Here is a 15973-nt window from a genome sequence, read left to right on the forward strand (position 1 = left end):
AAGACAAAACTCCCTGTCCATTAATTTTCAAAAAGAAACATAGTCTAATCTTTTTCTTTATTTAACTTTATATAAATAGGGAGAAAACCTTAAAAAAAACAAGAACAGTTTCTTGGTTCTAGCAGTGTTTAGGTCTAGTAGACGAGGCGAGTATTCATTTTGCATTCCAGCAGAAAACTGGCTAAAAATAAAGTTTCGATAATAAAAATAATATCATAGTGCAAGTAAATATTCATCAATGCCAGAGTAAAAAATAAATAAAAAATATATGTATTTAAGTAATTAACATGTAAAGAAGATCAATACCAATTCTGGTTACTAATGACACGATGATTCAATAATTGAAGTTACAACGATTAACGATTGCGTTAGACTATTTGCATACAATTTAAACAATGCTTCCATTTCTCTAATTTCATTAACTGTCATTTTGAAGTTTTTAATTAAAAGCATTTCAAGTTTTCCTCATACGCATTTGAGTCACATAAGATATTCAGGAAGTCAGTGTTCTAACAGTTTAATTTCTTTTCTACAAGTGATTTGAAGACAACATGTCTTCATTGACAAAAAGGAGAACAATGTCCGAAAAGTCGTCTTCAAAAATTGCCTGGACCATCGAAAACACTCAGAACAAAGATGATATTTTGTTAACTATGTATTTGTACATCACAGCAATGTCATGGTTTGGCATGTTTTATTCCATCAACATTTCAAAAGACGGTCGAAATGAAAAATCATTGACGAAACGTAAATTACCACCATGTAGAAATATACATTTCGGATTTTGTTGTATCCTTGCTCTTTTACTAGGAATAAATTGTGTCAGAGCTACAGTTGGTATTTTCGTAGGAGACGTTTTAGATGAAACTCGAAACTTTAAACTGGTAAATGTTACATGGGTAATTCTATGTTTTGTTAACATGGCGTCCCTTTTATACATTTCTTACAAATCAGAAGGATTACGTGCTTTCTTCTATCAGTGGAATAAAAGCCGAGAATTAGCATTTTCAAATTTTAGAATAATTACAAAGAAAACAACAATCCAGTTAAAAGTAACAGCATATCTGATAACAGCATTCATATTACTATTCTTTAACGTTGTTTCGGTCGGCACAATAATGTTTGCAGGGCTTGGAACAGCATATGATTCGTTCTCGCTCGTTTTTGTAACGCCGTTTGAAATGAGAATGACCGTTAAAGTGTTTGTTTATGCAATAAATATTATTGACACAATAGCTTGGATATTTCCAGTAATATTTTTTGTTCTTCTCTGTTCTACTCTAAAAGATGACTTAGAGACATACAACAGCTTTCTCTACAAGCAAACTAAGGATAGCAGTGGAAAAATAGGAAAAGACCTTACTCAGCTACGATTAGCACACTTAGAACTATGTAAAACTATCAACAGACTAGATAGCTCTTTCAGTTGGCTTTTGTTTACTTGGTTTGTGCTGAACATTACAAATGGCTGTTTTATAGCATTTGTACTCCTCAAAAGTTCATATGACATGTTTGGTACAACAATGCTGGTGTTTTGGCTCATTTCCAGTTGTGTTTATATAGGCGTCAGCTCTGTCACAGCCGCCATACTCCATGAGAAGGTAATTTAATATCGATGATAATGAACGGAGAAATTTGTTTTACACAAAAACCAGACACGTTGACGAGACATATGAAAACACATCATGGAGCTTTTTTTTGTCTCACAGACGACGGGTGCTCATGATGTTATCATATATTGTTGACGTTTGATGTAAAATCAATGATAGTGTGACAAATAATCGCCTTTTTCGTTTGTAGCATCTAAACAGACAAAAGGATGATGTCAAACTATTTTTTTTGTTAACCGGTTTTTGTTTGAGGTGAACTTTTTTTAAAGAAATGTTTTGACACTTAAATAAAAATCAATCAAGCCGATTTAAAAAAAAATCATAATATATTCTTGCAAATAACATGAATCTTGTGTACTACCCTTGAAAAGTATGTATAAGGTTTTCCCACTGAATTGTCTACGCCATTTTGCGTGACGTCAAAACGTTCTTTGTGTTTTTGAGATCAATCTTCTTGGCATAGTTATAAGAAACTATGATATATGCAAGTCATTTCTAATGTTAATTTCAGAGTTACATAATAGTTATAAAGTTTCTAATAAAGGAAGAGTTTTATTCTATTTGAATTATAACAGATAAAAATTGACTGATTGCTCATGGATTCTATTTCAATATTAAGATGTGTGTTAAACTTTTTCGATCATTTCATACAATCAAAAGCAATTGCATCGAATGAGTATTTGACAAATTTCAAATGCTAATATTCTATTATCTGATTGAAAGCTATATTTTTATTGTGTATTATGCAATAAAACGTTCCTTCAACTGATTGATAATACTATTCGTCAATACTTCCTTAGGAAGAGAATGGGATCGGAATTATATTTGTCATATCAGGATGTTGGGGACGGAAGCTGTCATAAAAAGGTAGTTAGTTTGACTAACTGTTTATGCACAACACAAAGAATAAGTCCTTCGCTAACAAAGGGTTATTGTTGCAATCTATTGACTAAACAAGGTGGTGCGGGACACAGTTATCGTCCTTTGATCTTCGTTGTCTACAAATATAGTTCCTTGTGTGAACAGTGTAGAACTTGTCAAAAAATTTCATTTACCTTACATAAAAAAGTAAGCAAGGGGTTGAAATTACTCGTAAAACAAATTAGGCCATGATATTTTAGGTAAAGTAGTGATTTGGTCCAGGTAAAAAAGGTTAAAACAAATAGTATGTTTGAAGCTGTCGAACTGGATTATAGACCCCTTAAAATACAATTTTGAGTTAAAGTTTAAAGACTTGTTAAAATGCACTACAAAATAACTGTGTTCTTGGGCCAGGTAATCTAAGATTTCACAAGCGATAAGTCATTCTTTGGAGAAAAGGAGTTGTACAATTAATGATAATGTAGACTAAGTAGATAACAGAAATATAAAAAAAAATTTAAAGCTTTACATTACGTACATTACAAATTTCTTTTTTTTCTGCCTAAAATACCCAAAAGAAATGATAAAATGTCCAGCTGAAATAACGATGACATATGCCACTGCTGGTGGAGATTTCCTCAATGCTCTTCAACTTTATTTGGCTTTTAAATTGTTTGTTTTAGCGTCACTGATTAGTCTTTTGTAGACGAAACTCGCATCTGGCGAAAAAAAAATCTAATCCTGATATATATGATGAGTCCGAAACATTAAGGATTTTCTATCCCAGGAATAGATTACTTTAGCTGTATTTGGCAAAACCTTTTGGAATTTCGGCGGGTCTTAAATGCTCTTCAGTTTTGTATTTCATTTGGCCTATTCAACTTATTTGATTCGAACGTCAATGATGAGTCTTTTGTAAACGGAACGCGCGTCTGGCGAACAAAAAAATCCTGGTATCTACGATGAGTTATTTTACTTATCAGACTATAGAATAAATCTTGAAACCAAACTCCATAAAATGACGGTGCTGAATATCTGGACAGCTGTAAAGGTATAAAGTTAAGAATGTACTAACAAAGACATCAATTCAGCCATAAAGGCACTATTTATATATATGATTATGTCTTTCGTGTCGTAACAAAATAATTTTTCAAATTGAACACTTCCATCCGAGGTGGACGAGTGAATATATATATTTTTTTAAGCAGATATAATTAAAACAACATTTCATTAGACTAATAATATGGAATCACACTACATAATAGTTCACGTAATGAATAAATAAACAATTCTAAGAATTACCTAGATAGAAATTCTAAAAAATATAATAAATCAAAATGCTAAACCGTATGTCAACTCACAAATAAGCCTCTTTAGTGTCCATAAAGGATATAATTATGGATCTGGTAATGTCAGTCCTTTGAAAAACTAAAAGAAAAATCTGCTATGAAACCCTTATCATGATATAAAACGAGATCAGATGTTAAAATTTAACGTAGCCTTCATGTTAAGACTGGCCTTTGAATTTAAACGAATCAACATATTAGCCATAAAAGGAGAAAAAATGTTTAACAGCAGCATGGTTCAAATCAGTTTGTAATATCAATGTGGTACATAACACGACAGGGAGACAACTCTGTAAAAATCAGCTGAACGTTTTAATCACGTTCTCTTGTTAGGGAAATATTAAGCTTCTCAATGATAAAAATTAGTGTTTGTCAAACTGATATATATCCAATGAAATTTTTCCGATTAAGTGTGTGGTTCAAGTTTTTTGAATTTTATATATTTTTGTCAAAGGGTCAAAGTAAATATTTTGTCAAAATTTGAGAAAATTAAACGAGCCAAATTAATTTTAGTGAAGGTGTTTGGTACCACCTTAAATAAAGGTGAAATGTGTGTATTAAATCTATTATAATGAGACTTACAAGCATTCAAGAACGTAGCTTTATCAATCATGTTCTAGGAAAGTCAATAAGTTGTGAATTGAATTTACGCACTTAGCTGTCATGATGATTAAAATTTACTCGTCCAGGTTATTTTAATGATGGAAATAATCTAAAAGAAAAGTTAACGCCCCTTATTTCTTTTAAATTCAAATTAATATTAATCTTAAATTATTTAATTGTTATAGCCAAATTATCAGTGGATCCAACGTGAATGATAGCATTGCAAAATTAATTATTACTAAAATACCCATGTCTAATTTTCAGTGGTAGCCGTTCACTAGTTAGACAACCAAAGCTTGAATATCTGTATTCTGTATCTGTACTCAAAAACTGAATCACCTAAATCAATGACAATGTACTTGTGAACCATGCAGTCAGGATTCTACTTCGTCAAAAAATATCTCCCCATTACGCCACCTAGTTTTTTCAATCGTGAAAATGGAAGCTATTGTAGGGATGACACCATGTCAATTTAGCTCTTGAAAACCAATACATTTATCCACACGGCATCAGTACGATCCTTACATGACAGTTGTATTTTAAAAGAATAATATATCTTCTTGATATAATGTATATTTGATTTACTTTTATGTCGTTTGTCAACTCGAAAATATTGTCTGATTGGTTGTCAGGTGGATTTTTTTTTTTTTTTTTTTTTTTTTTTGTGGGGGGTAGGGGTTAAAAACCTCAAAAAAAGTATGGGCAGACTAAAAAAAAAATTCAGGGGTTGAAGACTAATTACCATAGATAACTCAAAATGAAGATATGCATTTGTAAGATCCACAAGTAAAGCCTTCTGTCAACGGCTTTTGTAAACATTTAAGGGGGATATTAGTTAACGCTGTGTCTGTTTTTTTTCTTTTATTTTTAACATTTCATGAATAGACTAATAGATATGCTTGAATTTCGATTGAAACAAATGAGTGAACGAAAAAAGAAAAAAAATATAAATAAGAAATTACACCTCAGGTTTTATCTTTTGTAGTCGCACGAAGCTTTATTTCTTTTTATTCGAACAGACCTACTCTGTTGTAATGACTGTTTAGAAAGGTATTTCACTTGACCAATATATTTTATATTTTTGGTACTGTAAATTTTTATTCGTATGAATATCAGCATGAAGCCTAAGCATATACAAATAATGGAATCTGAAGCGAGATGATGTATCAAATATGTTTGTGTTTTAAGGACAAAACAGTCAACCCAAATACGCCTGAATATAAAAAGATGTACCTACTTTCTATTTTCGATAAGAATATTCCTATTTGTTAGGATTTTCCCCTAAAAACGGTTGCTGGGAGCAGAGATGCAAATTAATTGTTTGAAAAGATCAATCTTTTGTTTATCTTTTATCTATTTTTCTAATGAATTTTTCTTTGGAATTTATGCTATGCATAAAAAAGATCTAAATGTATTTGCACCTACCATAATCACTATTTTGTGAAATTTTGTCTTTTATCAACCTGCATGCTTTGCCTCCTAAAACGAGAAAGAAACGGTTGGGAAATAATCAACAATAAGACATAATTTCTTTGCAACAATCAGCTTTTTTCATTTAATCCATAACGGAGATAAAGTTTATATATAGGCTGAAAAAGGTTCTCCGGTCGCCTTGTAGTTGATAGAAGTCTGGTGATGCAATACGTTTGAAAGTTCACGGTGCGTGTTCAGAAACCGTGATACAGGTAAAAAAAATTCTGAATTCAAGCCAATACACAAACTGGAAATTTTCAACAATTAATTAAACATGTTGTAAGTAACTTGTTTTAAAACGCAATCCTTCTTTCCAACAAAGACTGGAGCCGAGTCTGAAACAACGAATTTAAAATTACACAAAGAAATATATGATGAAAAGGGACATAAACTCTTTTATCAAAATAGTGTGATTATAGACGAATCAAAATTAACAACAAAAAAATATGCTATAAGGTCGAGGTATAATAAATGGGCTTTGTCTGAGATTTTTGTAAAATTTGGCATACAAATTTGGCATATAGAACTTTCACTGATAATCGGGAAAAAAAAGCATTTACATTTATTTCTTTTACTTTCTAAAATGTCACTGAATGAATTCCTTTGAAATAGGTGAAAATTTGTATAGAAGTGTCATTAAATCGACTATAAAAACGTTCTGAAATTTGTCTTAAAATCATCAAATCTCAAATTACCAATTCATAGAATCATAGGGGGGAGGGGGATGGGCTAGGATGAAAAATTGTGTCCTGCATTTTTTTTTTAGTTGTAATTTCTGTCCTGCCTTTTTATTTTTCACTCTATTCGGTCCTGCCTTTTTTTTTATTAGTTTATCCTGACTTTTTTTTACATAAATTGTCATCCTGTCAAAGCTCCCTTACCATGTTTTTGAAAGTGTGAACTCCTTGACTTTTTAAATTGTGTTGGTATGATCGTAAACATGTTCAATGAAGAACATTAAGCTTAAATATTATCAAATTCTATCGAAAATATCAGTAAAGCCACGAACATATTTCATTGTTTCATCTGTGGTGAACTCGATTAGTTTGGAAGTTTGGTTGCACCTGTAGAAATCTGAAAAGAAATGGGATATTACATGATAATTTTTACGGTGGTGTTGTTAAAAGAGCTAGTTAATAAAGAAACGATCTAACCACCTCATTATTCCTTTGCATAAACTCATTCATTAAGGTTATCAGTTTAGCACTGTAATACGAATATTTTATTTATCAATACTAACATTGATTTTATTTCTAAAATTATACTAGAAAACTAAACATGCATTGCAATACATGTGTATATCCAGGTATTATACCTTTCAGTAACTGCGAGTACTCATAGATCGGTATTTTTGTGTGTTTTTTTTTTTTCATTTTGTCATTCGTTTTTGTGCTTTGTACTGATCGGATGAGTCAAACCTTTTCAATTGATTTTTACAGTTCGTTCTTTTGTTGATACACCAGTCTCGGGTTAGGGGAGGGATTAGGTGCTCACATAAATATGATTAACCCCATCACATTCTGTATGTGCCTGTCCCAAACCAGGAAACTGTAATTCAGTGGTTGCAGTAAATTTGTTGATCGCCGTCTGACATATTTGTTTTTCATTCATTGTTGTATGAGTCGGGCTGTTAGTTTTTTCTCTTTTGAATTGTTTCTCATTTTGTCATAGTTTTTACCGTTGCTTTTTATAATTTACTGTACGGTAACAGTTTTGCTCATTGTTGAAGGTCGTACCTAGACTCAAATTGTTCACATCTTTGATCTTTTGATCTTGATGAATAGTTCTCTCCTTAGTAATCATATCGTATCTCTTTAATTTTATATTGGCATGCTTGATTCCGTTTTTTACGATAAAGTGAGGATACTGTTTTGTAGTATTGATCAACAATCTTTTCCTTTGTTTTTCTTGCAGGCTCATGCACCATTAGAGTACCTTTACGACATAGACATTAATGACGTTAAACCGGAAGATCAGCCTCAGGTATGATACGTTGGTTGTAATGAAATACCGTGATATATTAAATGATTATGACATGAAAAATACAGTTGGGGAGGGGGAATAACAGTATTACACACCAGCCAAGAAGATAGATCTTTTGTGCTGACCAGAAATATCATTTATATATTGATTTTCTATAAAATTAATTTACTGTGTATAAACTTTGATGCTGAATTATTCGAAACAACAAGGTATGTTTACCCCCAGGAACAGATTGCCTTATTTGGGATTTTTTTTTCGGAATTATCGTTTTTGAAAGCTCTACAACGTCGTATTTCATTTGGACCTCCACATGTTTTAATTCGAGCGGCACTATGTAATGAGTCGTATGCAGACGAAACGCGCGTATGGCGTTCAAAATTAGAAGCCTGGTATATTTGCTTATTTTTTTATAACAAATGGGTCAATAACACTGATGGTGGATGTTTTTTTTTTATTCGTCCCCGAGGGTGTATCAGCTGAACTGCCCATGTCGCCTCGTGGTATAGTGCTCTCCCCTCTACAATCAAACAGGTCAAACCCAAAACTTTAAAATTAAAGCTATAGTATTTGCTACGTCTCCGTCAAGCATGCACCATTTAAGAGTAAGAGTAATGACGGATCGGATCGGATCGGAATCAGAATAACTTTTCTGGTTTGAGTCAAAGGGTGACATGTATGCCAGTGGGCTGTTATACAATGTAAGCAAGCACGATGCAGATCTAACTCAGCGTGTCAGTCTTGTTCAGAGCAGTATACATTATTATTTCATTAATATGTTCTTATTCTAAATATGTATGTCTTATTTGCCGCAGCATGTGAAGTAACCATTAACAGATCAACTAATTATATCGCACACATTTTCATTCTATGTTATCTATTGTTATTTTTTAGCTGTATTTATTCCTGTCCAAATTAACGAGTTCATCCGTAGGTTTAACAGCGTTTGGTTTGGTCACCATCACAAAAGAACTCCTTCTAACTGTAAGTAACATTTAGTTCCGTCCCACAAATTTATCTAAATTCAAATTTTGATTACAAACTCTTGTCGCATATTTGGCTTTGGGTTCCTTCTGAAATTTTAGACAAACATAATACATATGAAACTAAATTGGTATGGCCTAAATGTCATGTCTAGTCTTATGGTTTAGTAAGAGAAAACGTGTTAAAAGGAGGATTCGGGGTACAATTGTCGCAACTGTCGCTGCAACTGTATTTTATAGACATAAAACATTTTGAAACAAGTATCTTTGACTGGTGTCATTTTATTTTTAGAACTAACGTTAAAAGTAAAACAATCGCAAGGAACGTGTACCATTTATCTTTTCATTGGCTTGAACGTTTTCATACATATATTTTTTTCTAGTACGGACTTTATATCTCGAACTTTGCAAATTCACCATTCTTTATGTTAGATATTCCAGTGATATCAGGATAGCGGTAGGAATGTTCCCCTCCCAGGCTTCCCTGATATTTTGACGGTTGTCACGAAACCGAGTAAATAATTGTTATTACCCATAATACATTATGTTTTATTTTTCTCTTTCAGTTAGCTGGCTTGTATTTGACCTACTTCTTCCTGTTGTTGCAGTTCAGATAGCTGTTTGAGATAATAACTCCGACATCAAAATCGTCTATATCTCTTGTTTGTAAATATCAAAATGTTTTCCTTTTACATTATATTTTAATATGTATGATTGCTCTTCTGAATAAAGTTTCAATAATGACACTAACAACCCCCCCTCCCCCAACCCCACCCCGCCCAAAAAAAAAACACCACTAAACAGGCAATTCGTGACAAAAACAAAAAAATTAACATAAAACATAAGCACAGCTGTAATTTCGGAAACAACAGTACTATGCGTAACTTTTCGGTACATTCGAATTTTGACAGAGTTCGCATTGCCCAATGTTTCAGACTTTTGTTTCCGCTTTTTTGTATTCGTCTTTCGTTGTCTCGTTACTTTATATTTTGTGATTTTTTTTTTTCGCTCATGTATTGTCAAACCTCTGGATTTAGAAGCTATGTAACACAGTTGGTTATGTGTGTTAAAAAATACGAAAATATCACGTGGGCAATAAAAATCATGAGTCGATGAATAAGAAACCCAACAAAAACCGAGTTAACTCATCAGACGCTTGGGAAGGTTACACAATTCCAGTTCCGCTAATTAGTTACCCCAGAATAACGAATAAAGATCCGGCCACGTAAAACATATACAATAAATTTTGTATCAAATAATGTGTCATTTCAATGAAATAAACATAATAGGTACTTCTGTGCAGGGTCGTATCAAACTATCGAATGTGGACTAGCCTTATGAGTCTGTTGCTTGAGCCATGTCAAATCACCGGTCCAAATCTTGATCTTTAGACAGTCAACATGCATCTTTTATATATGGATATTGCCTTGTACATAGTACATATCTGTAACCATATTATAAATACATCTTCTTATATATATTAGGGGTGTTTCTTTAGCAGAAATCATTTTTTCCTTAAACTGATCCTAAGCTTAGGGTTGACTAGAATAAATAAACATGGTCATCATTAAACGTCTCCCGTCCGGCAGAAAAAAATATGGCTTAAGTTAAGAGGGATGTCTGTTTAGCTGTACATTATGTATAAATACGAAGCCACGTTCGATTGGATTGTGGACGCTTATTTCGATGACCCCTGTAAGAAGAGAACCATGCTCTCTACACGTCTACTCAAATCATCCGGTCGTCCTACATGTGAAGAACATGCTTATTGTATTAAATATTAATTGTTTTCATCCTGAATATGCATGAAATATTTGCCATTGGACGATAATCAATCAACTTTGAAATAAATCAATCCTTCAACATGCATCTAAATTCAAAATCTGCGGTATGTTGTTCAAAATTTAATTGTAGCTAGTAGGAAAAACTAGGCACTGTTATAGCAACATTACGGTCAGTCATTTCCATCGTTTAACAAATATAGCCACTCAAAAGGAACATGAAATGAAATAATCGAAAGCGTTTTTAAAAGTTAATGACAAAGAAGTTCTTACATCACATATGATTCAAAACTAACTTAAAGTCAAGAACAGCTGTTGCAGGTTGATATTGAATTTCGGCCTCAATCTGATTAAGATACAAGACCATTGTCCACGCTTCGATCACAAGGATCTGCATGACAACGCTCCGTTTTCCTTACTGTTTTGAAGACCTTTCGGGACCCTCTGGTTTTGTCGTTTTGATACACACATTCAAAATTTTGGACGCTGGAATTCCATTTGCTGATTGAAAACTTACCAGAACAGAAAGAGAACGGAGAGTTGTCAGATCCCTGTAAGCGAAACTACTTCTTACGATGTTATGTAGAACAAAATACATGTACAGCATATTTTTAACAAAGATGCCAGTTACAGAACGACACCGGATTTTGATCAGATTAAATTTGGCTCTAAATCAAGGTCTATTTCATTATATTGTTTATAACAGGATTTCATACTCAATAATACATTAATCCGCATAAATATAAGGCATAACAAACAGGCCCCACCAATCACAGCAATCAGATAAATAAAAAGAACAACGGACAACACAGGTTCCAGATACGCAGGCATAAAATGTGATTTGGTAAACGCGCGCACAAAACTTCTATTTTCCGCAACACCACATATACTTATGAATTTACAGAGTCTGATGTATTTTGCCTTGCTCACATGATTCTAGACTACATGTCGAACATGGAGACGGTTTGGTTGTTGACTTGAAGTCTAGCTGTTTCAAAAGCGATAATCACACCCACAAACTAACTGCAATTTCGATCAATCAAATTGTAATTCTTTATTGAAAAAGCACTTTATACCCATAAAGGCCACTGACTTACAAACATAAAATGTCATGTAGATATATAACAAACAATGAAAATAAACAACATTTTATACATATAGTGAAATACATCTTACAATCAATAATCATTTGTTTTTTATACGTATATACATAGAGAGAGAGATTCAATATTTTCAAGGACTCCTTGCCCCCAGTTTTAGTGACTTTTTTAAAAAGGAGCCTAATTTGTTGGTAATCTGTTTTGTTTCAGCATTAATAATTAGTTAAAATTTATCTATATGGTTTATATAATGTTATTTTTATATTGCATTTACTAGCATATCAAGTTATCATAACAATAAATTTCCTTTAATCTTAATCTTATTTATATGAATTCTTTTTTCTTCGCTACAGTAATGATATAATAAATTTATTTATACAAATTAATTAATAGGCTATTGACCTTCTCCCAACACGTACCATTTTGAATTATGATATACTATACTTATCTTATCCATGCTTGATCATAAATGCATCTCATTATAGAATTCAATACATAGAGATAAATACGCCCTCCAATATGGATGTTCTCAGTTTGTTGATATTTCTCGTCATTTTGAGTAAGTACTTGCTAAAATGTGTCTAATCATTGAAAAAGACTCATTGTTTTTCTCTTCATTCGAATTTTAAATGCTTACTGCAGATTTCTTTATATAGAATCATGCCTTTTACAGAAAACTGATTTTTCAGGGCAGAGGTTTAATTTTTTGTATAGTGTATTTATCAATTTCTTAATAGATCTAAATTAACAAATAATAATACCGGTACTGTTACTACTCTAGTGTTTATTTCCTTATATAATAAAATTCCTTTTCATTTATAATAAATTTTTTTATGATTTATAGTTATCAGGAATGATATTTTCTTCGTTTTATTAATACAGGCGCTTTGGGAATAAACCTCTCCCCCTTTTTTCTAGATTTTAATTTTAAATTTCTTAGAAATATACTTTAGTAATTTAACCTATTTGCACCTATTCAATGTGTTCATACGGTATTAAGATAACAGCAGTCTATATATGATACCAACCTATTCTTATTTTCCACCCGATTGAGGAATGTACTCCCTTTTTTCTGAATATATTTATTTTTTTTATTTTGCTTTAGAAATATTCTTATTTTCCAGGAGAGGGGGTATCATATACTATCGTATGGATAAGAACACGAACACATTAAATAAGTGAAAATAGATTAAAATATAAAAGAATATTTACCAAAATAAAATATATAGAAAAAAGGCGGGTCGGACCATTCAACAAGAGGCTGTGGTTTTGATTTGAATTTTCCGAAACTTGAAATAGCCAAAAATGTTACATAAAACAACACTGTCAATGCAAGAGCTATTAGAGACGAATATTAAAAGTTAACATACAAGTACTAGCCAGTCATTTATGTATAGTAACACGAATATAGAAACAAAATACACCGTGCTGTACAAGTCAAAAAAAGTTTCGATCATTCCATATCTTCTTACTTTTATATTGGAGTAAGGGCGATTACATTGCATCTAATAATACAATTACAAATTAATAACGGATTTTCGTGCCATTTTTCCAACAATGATTTTGGGCCAGTTTTCGCCATTTCATACTCCAAAGCATTTTATGTATATATATTTATATTCCAAAGTGTACACCAACAACGTTTGTATTGGTTACAACACCATAAACAATTATTCAAATGCAATTATTTTGTATCAATGGTTCTGATGGGATGACAGTAAGCGTAAAATTCTCTATCTCCTTGTATGTAACTAAGGAAGCCGACATTTTGAATTGCGGAATGTATATGACATGTAATTTCTACAATAATAAGCCAAAAACTCACATGTTGCACCTAGAAATCTTCTTTTTATCAAATTTTATTACATTTTGAAGCGGTAAATAAGCCAGAAACGTTTGACGCCGGAAGTATACCTATGACGTCACCTAGTTTAGGGGTCAAAGAAGATAACTCTTTTCGCGGAATTTTCTTTAATGAAAATTTTACACTGAAATAATGATTAAAGTTGAATTATGTACTTGTTTTGCATTAGAATAGAGATAACTGTATTGTATTTGAATACGCGTCGCCAGGTAAACTAAATTAGCGACAGTAAAACTACCGATAGACGTCCGCAAACTTCAAATACAATACAGTTATCTCTTAAGTGTAAAGTCTGCTCTATGGTCGGGTTGTTGTCTCTTTGACACATTTCCCATTTCCATTCTCAATGTTATTATTTTGATTTTGGATAATGCACAATACAAAATGTCCAAACACTTTTGAATTCTGAAACGGCGAATTGTCCTTAAACGGCGATTGTCCTTAAACGATTGACATATCAGCTCGATTTTGAATTAAAATATGGATCTCTGATTTCGTTATCCCCATATGTTACGTCACAAAAAGTCACAAAAGTGATGCAAGTATGCATCCGTCTTAGATCTTCGACGCAAATTTGAAATACGATAGATTTGAATTCTAATTAGATAGGATTTTAAGAGATTCGGTGGAGCATGCCGTAACAACGGCCAGCCAATTACTAATAAAAGAGAGCGAGAGATTGACCAGGTGAACAGTTTATATATGATAATCTTTTAAGTAGTAAATGACAAATACTCTATGCTCACCGAATCTCAAACCCAAACATTTGATAGCAAAGGATGTATAAATACGTAGAAACGTAGAAAAGTTAGCGCTGTATGTCCTACAAGGACACAAAAATTAAAAGACTAGCCAAATTTATCTAAGGTAAACTTTCCCGGAGGTAGTTGGAACCTTATTTCTTAATAATTTCTTAATCTATGAGGGGGACTTTAGAAATTTAAGCTTGTATATGGAGTTTATATCTTCCAGTTGATACCATATTCGAGAACTTGCATTCCCTATGATAATCATGATTTTCTTGATTGGGGGTATTTTTCGCCTCTCTTTAGTTGCTTACAAAAAAGCTATTGAACCAAGGGTTCAAAACAATAAAGTTAGCCATCCCTTGAAAGGTTTTACGGACGCCATCATCTTTCGGATGACCATTATGGAATATCTGTTTCACAGACGACCATTGATATGTTCCAATTGTCCTAGTCACAATCTCGTCCTCTTTTCATTGATTGCGAAACTACCCAATGCGAATTATCACCGAATATTTCCTTGCCATGAGCAACACGATGGATGCCACTAATGGAACAGGATTGCTTACCCTTTCGCGAAACACCTGAGATCACCCTGTTTCTGGATTTCCTGTTGTTTAGTCTAGTTTTCTTTCAAGAGTTTTATAGTCTGTTGTTGTCTTTTAGTAATTTTTGTTTTTGGTCATGATTTTTTTCGACGTATGATTTATTTTTATTCAATCTGACTGAAATACAGAACCTGTACATACGCTTCGTTTTCAAGGATCTGAAACCACTCTGTTCTAATTTCTTTTTTTTTTTTTGGTAATTTTTTGTATCAGCCAATCAAATTTCAGCCTCCAAATTTTTGAATGTGTGTATCATTACGAAAAAACAGAGGATCCCGAAAGGTCTATAAAAACTAAAACAGAACGGAGCGTTGTTAGATCCTTGTAAGTGAAGCGCTGGCACAGATCTTTATTTCAAGCCGATTGATTTTGTTTTGTGCATTTCGTATCTTTTGCCCCTTTGTTCAATAATGTTCTTCACACAACGTATCACCACTTGTCATGTTTGTTTTAATTACTCCTAGTTCTGCATGCAAGGAGACAGCAACATACAAAAAAAAACTAAACTAGATATAAGAAGATGTGGTATGAGTGCCAATGAGAAAACTCTCCATCCAAGTCACAATTTGTAAAAGTAAACCATTATAGGTCAAAGTACGGCCTTCAACACAGAGCCTTGGCTCACACCGAACAGCAAGCTATAAACTAGTCTATTTCCAAAAAGACGAAAAATAAAAACAAACAACTTGAACGATTATCTCAAATAACACTAAACAGAGGAATTAGAATCAAGAGGATGACAGATACCAAGGATGCAAATCATAACAGACAACACCATGGCCAAATGAAACACGATGAAAAAACAAATAAAAGGTCACAAAACACTTAATAAAAAATTAAAAGAGTGAGCAACAAGAAACCAATAAAAACGGGTGAACTCAGGTACTCCGGTATGGCAAGATATTTTTAGGTGTCAAAAGATCGTGTACATCGATGGCCAGAATGTATTTATAATGGCAAATCAACAAATTTAGGTATGAAACAGACTATAGTAATATGTTTATTTCAATAGTACAAG

General features: G+C 32.5%; 1 protein-coding gene across 1 annotated transcript in view; it reads left to right on the top strand.

Moving 5' to 3' along the window:
* The window catches only part of LOC127737178 (uncharacterized), a 47721-nt gene extending 38215 nt beyond the window's left edge, over positions 1-9506 (top strand). The window contains exons 2-4 of the mRNA XM_052247709.1: positions 7808-7876; positions 8768-8857; positions 9423-9506. Of these exons, the coding sequence (XP_052103669.1) occupies positions 7808-7876; positions 8768-8857; positions 9423-9473 (210 nt within the window). The 3' untranslated portion in view covers positions 9474-9506. The remainder of the gene's footprint in view (positions 1-7807; positions 7877-8767; positions 8858-9422) is intronic.
* Positions 9507-15973: the final 6467 nt, after the last annotated feature.

The sequence above is a fragment of the Mytilus californianus genome, unplaced genomic scaffold, assembly GCF_021869535.1.
Source record: "Mytilus californianus isolate M0D057914Y unplaced genomic scaffold, xbMytCali1.0.p SCAF_4, whole genome shotgun sequence".
Taxonomy (NCBI): Eukaryota; Metazoa; Mollusca; class Bivalvia; order Mytilida; family Mytilidae; genus Mytilus; species Mytilus californianus.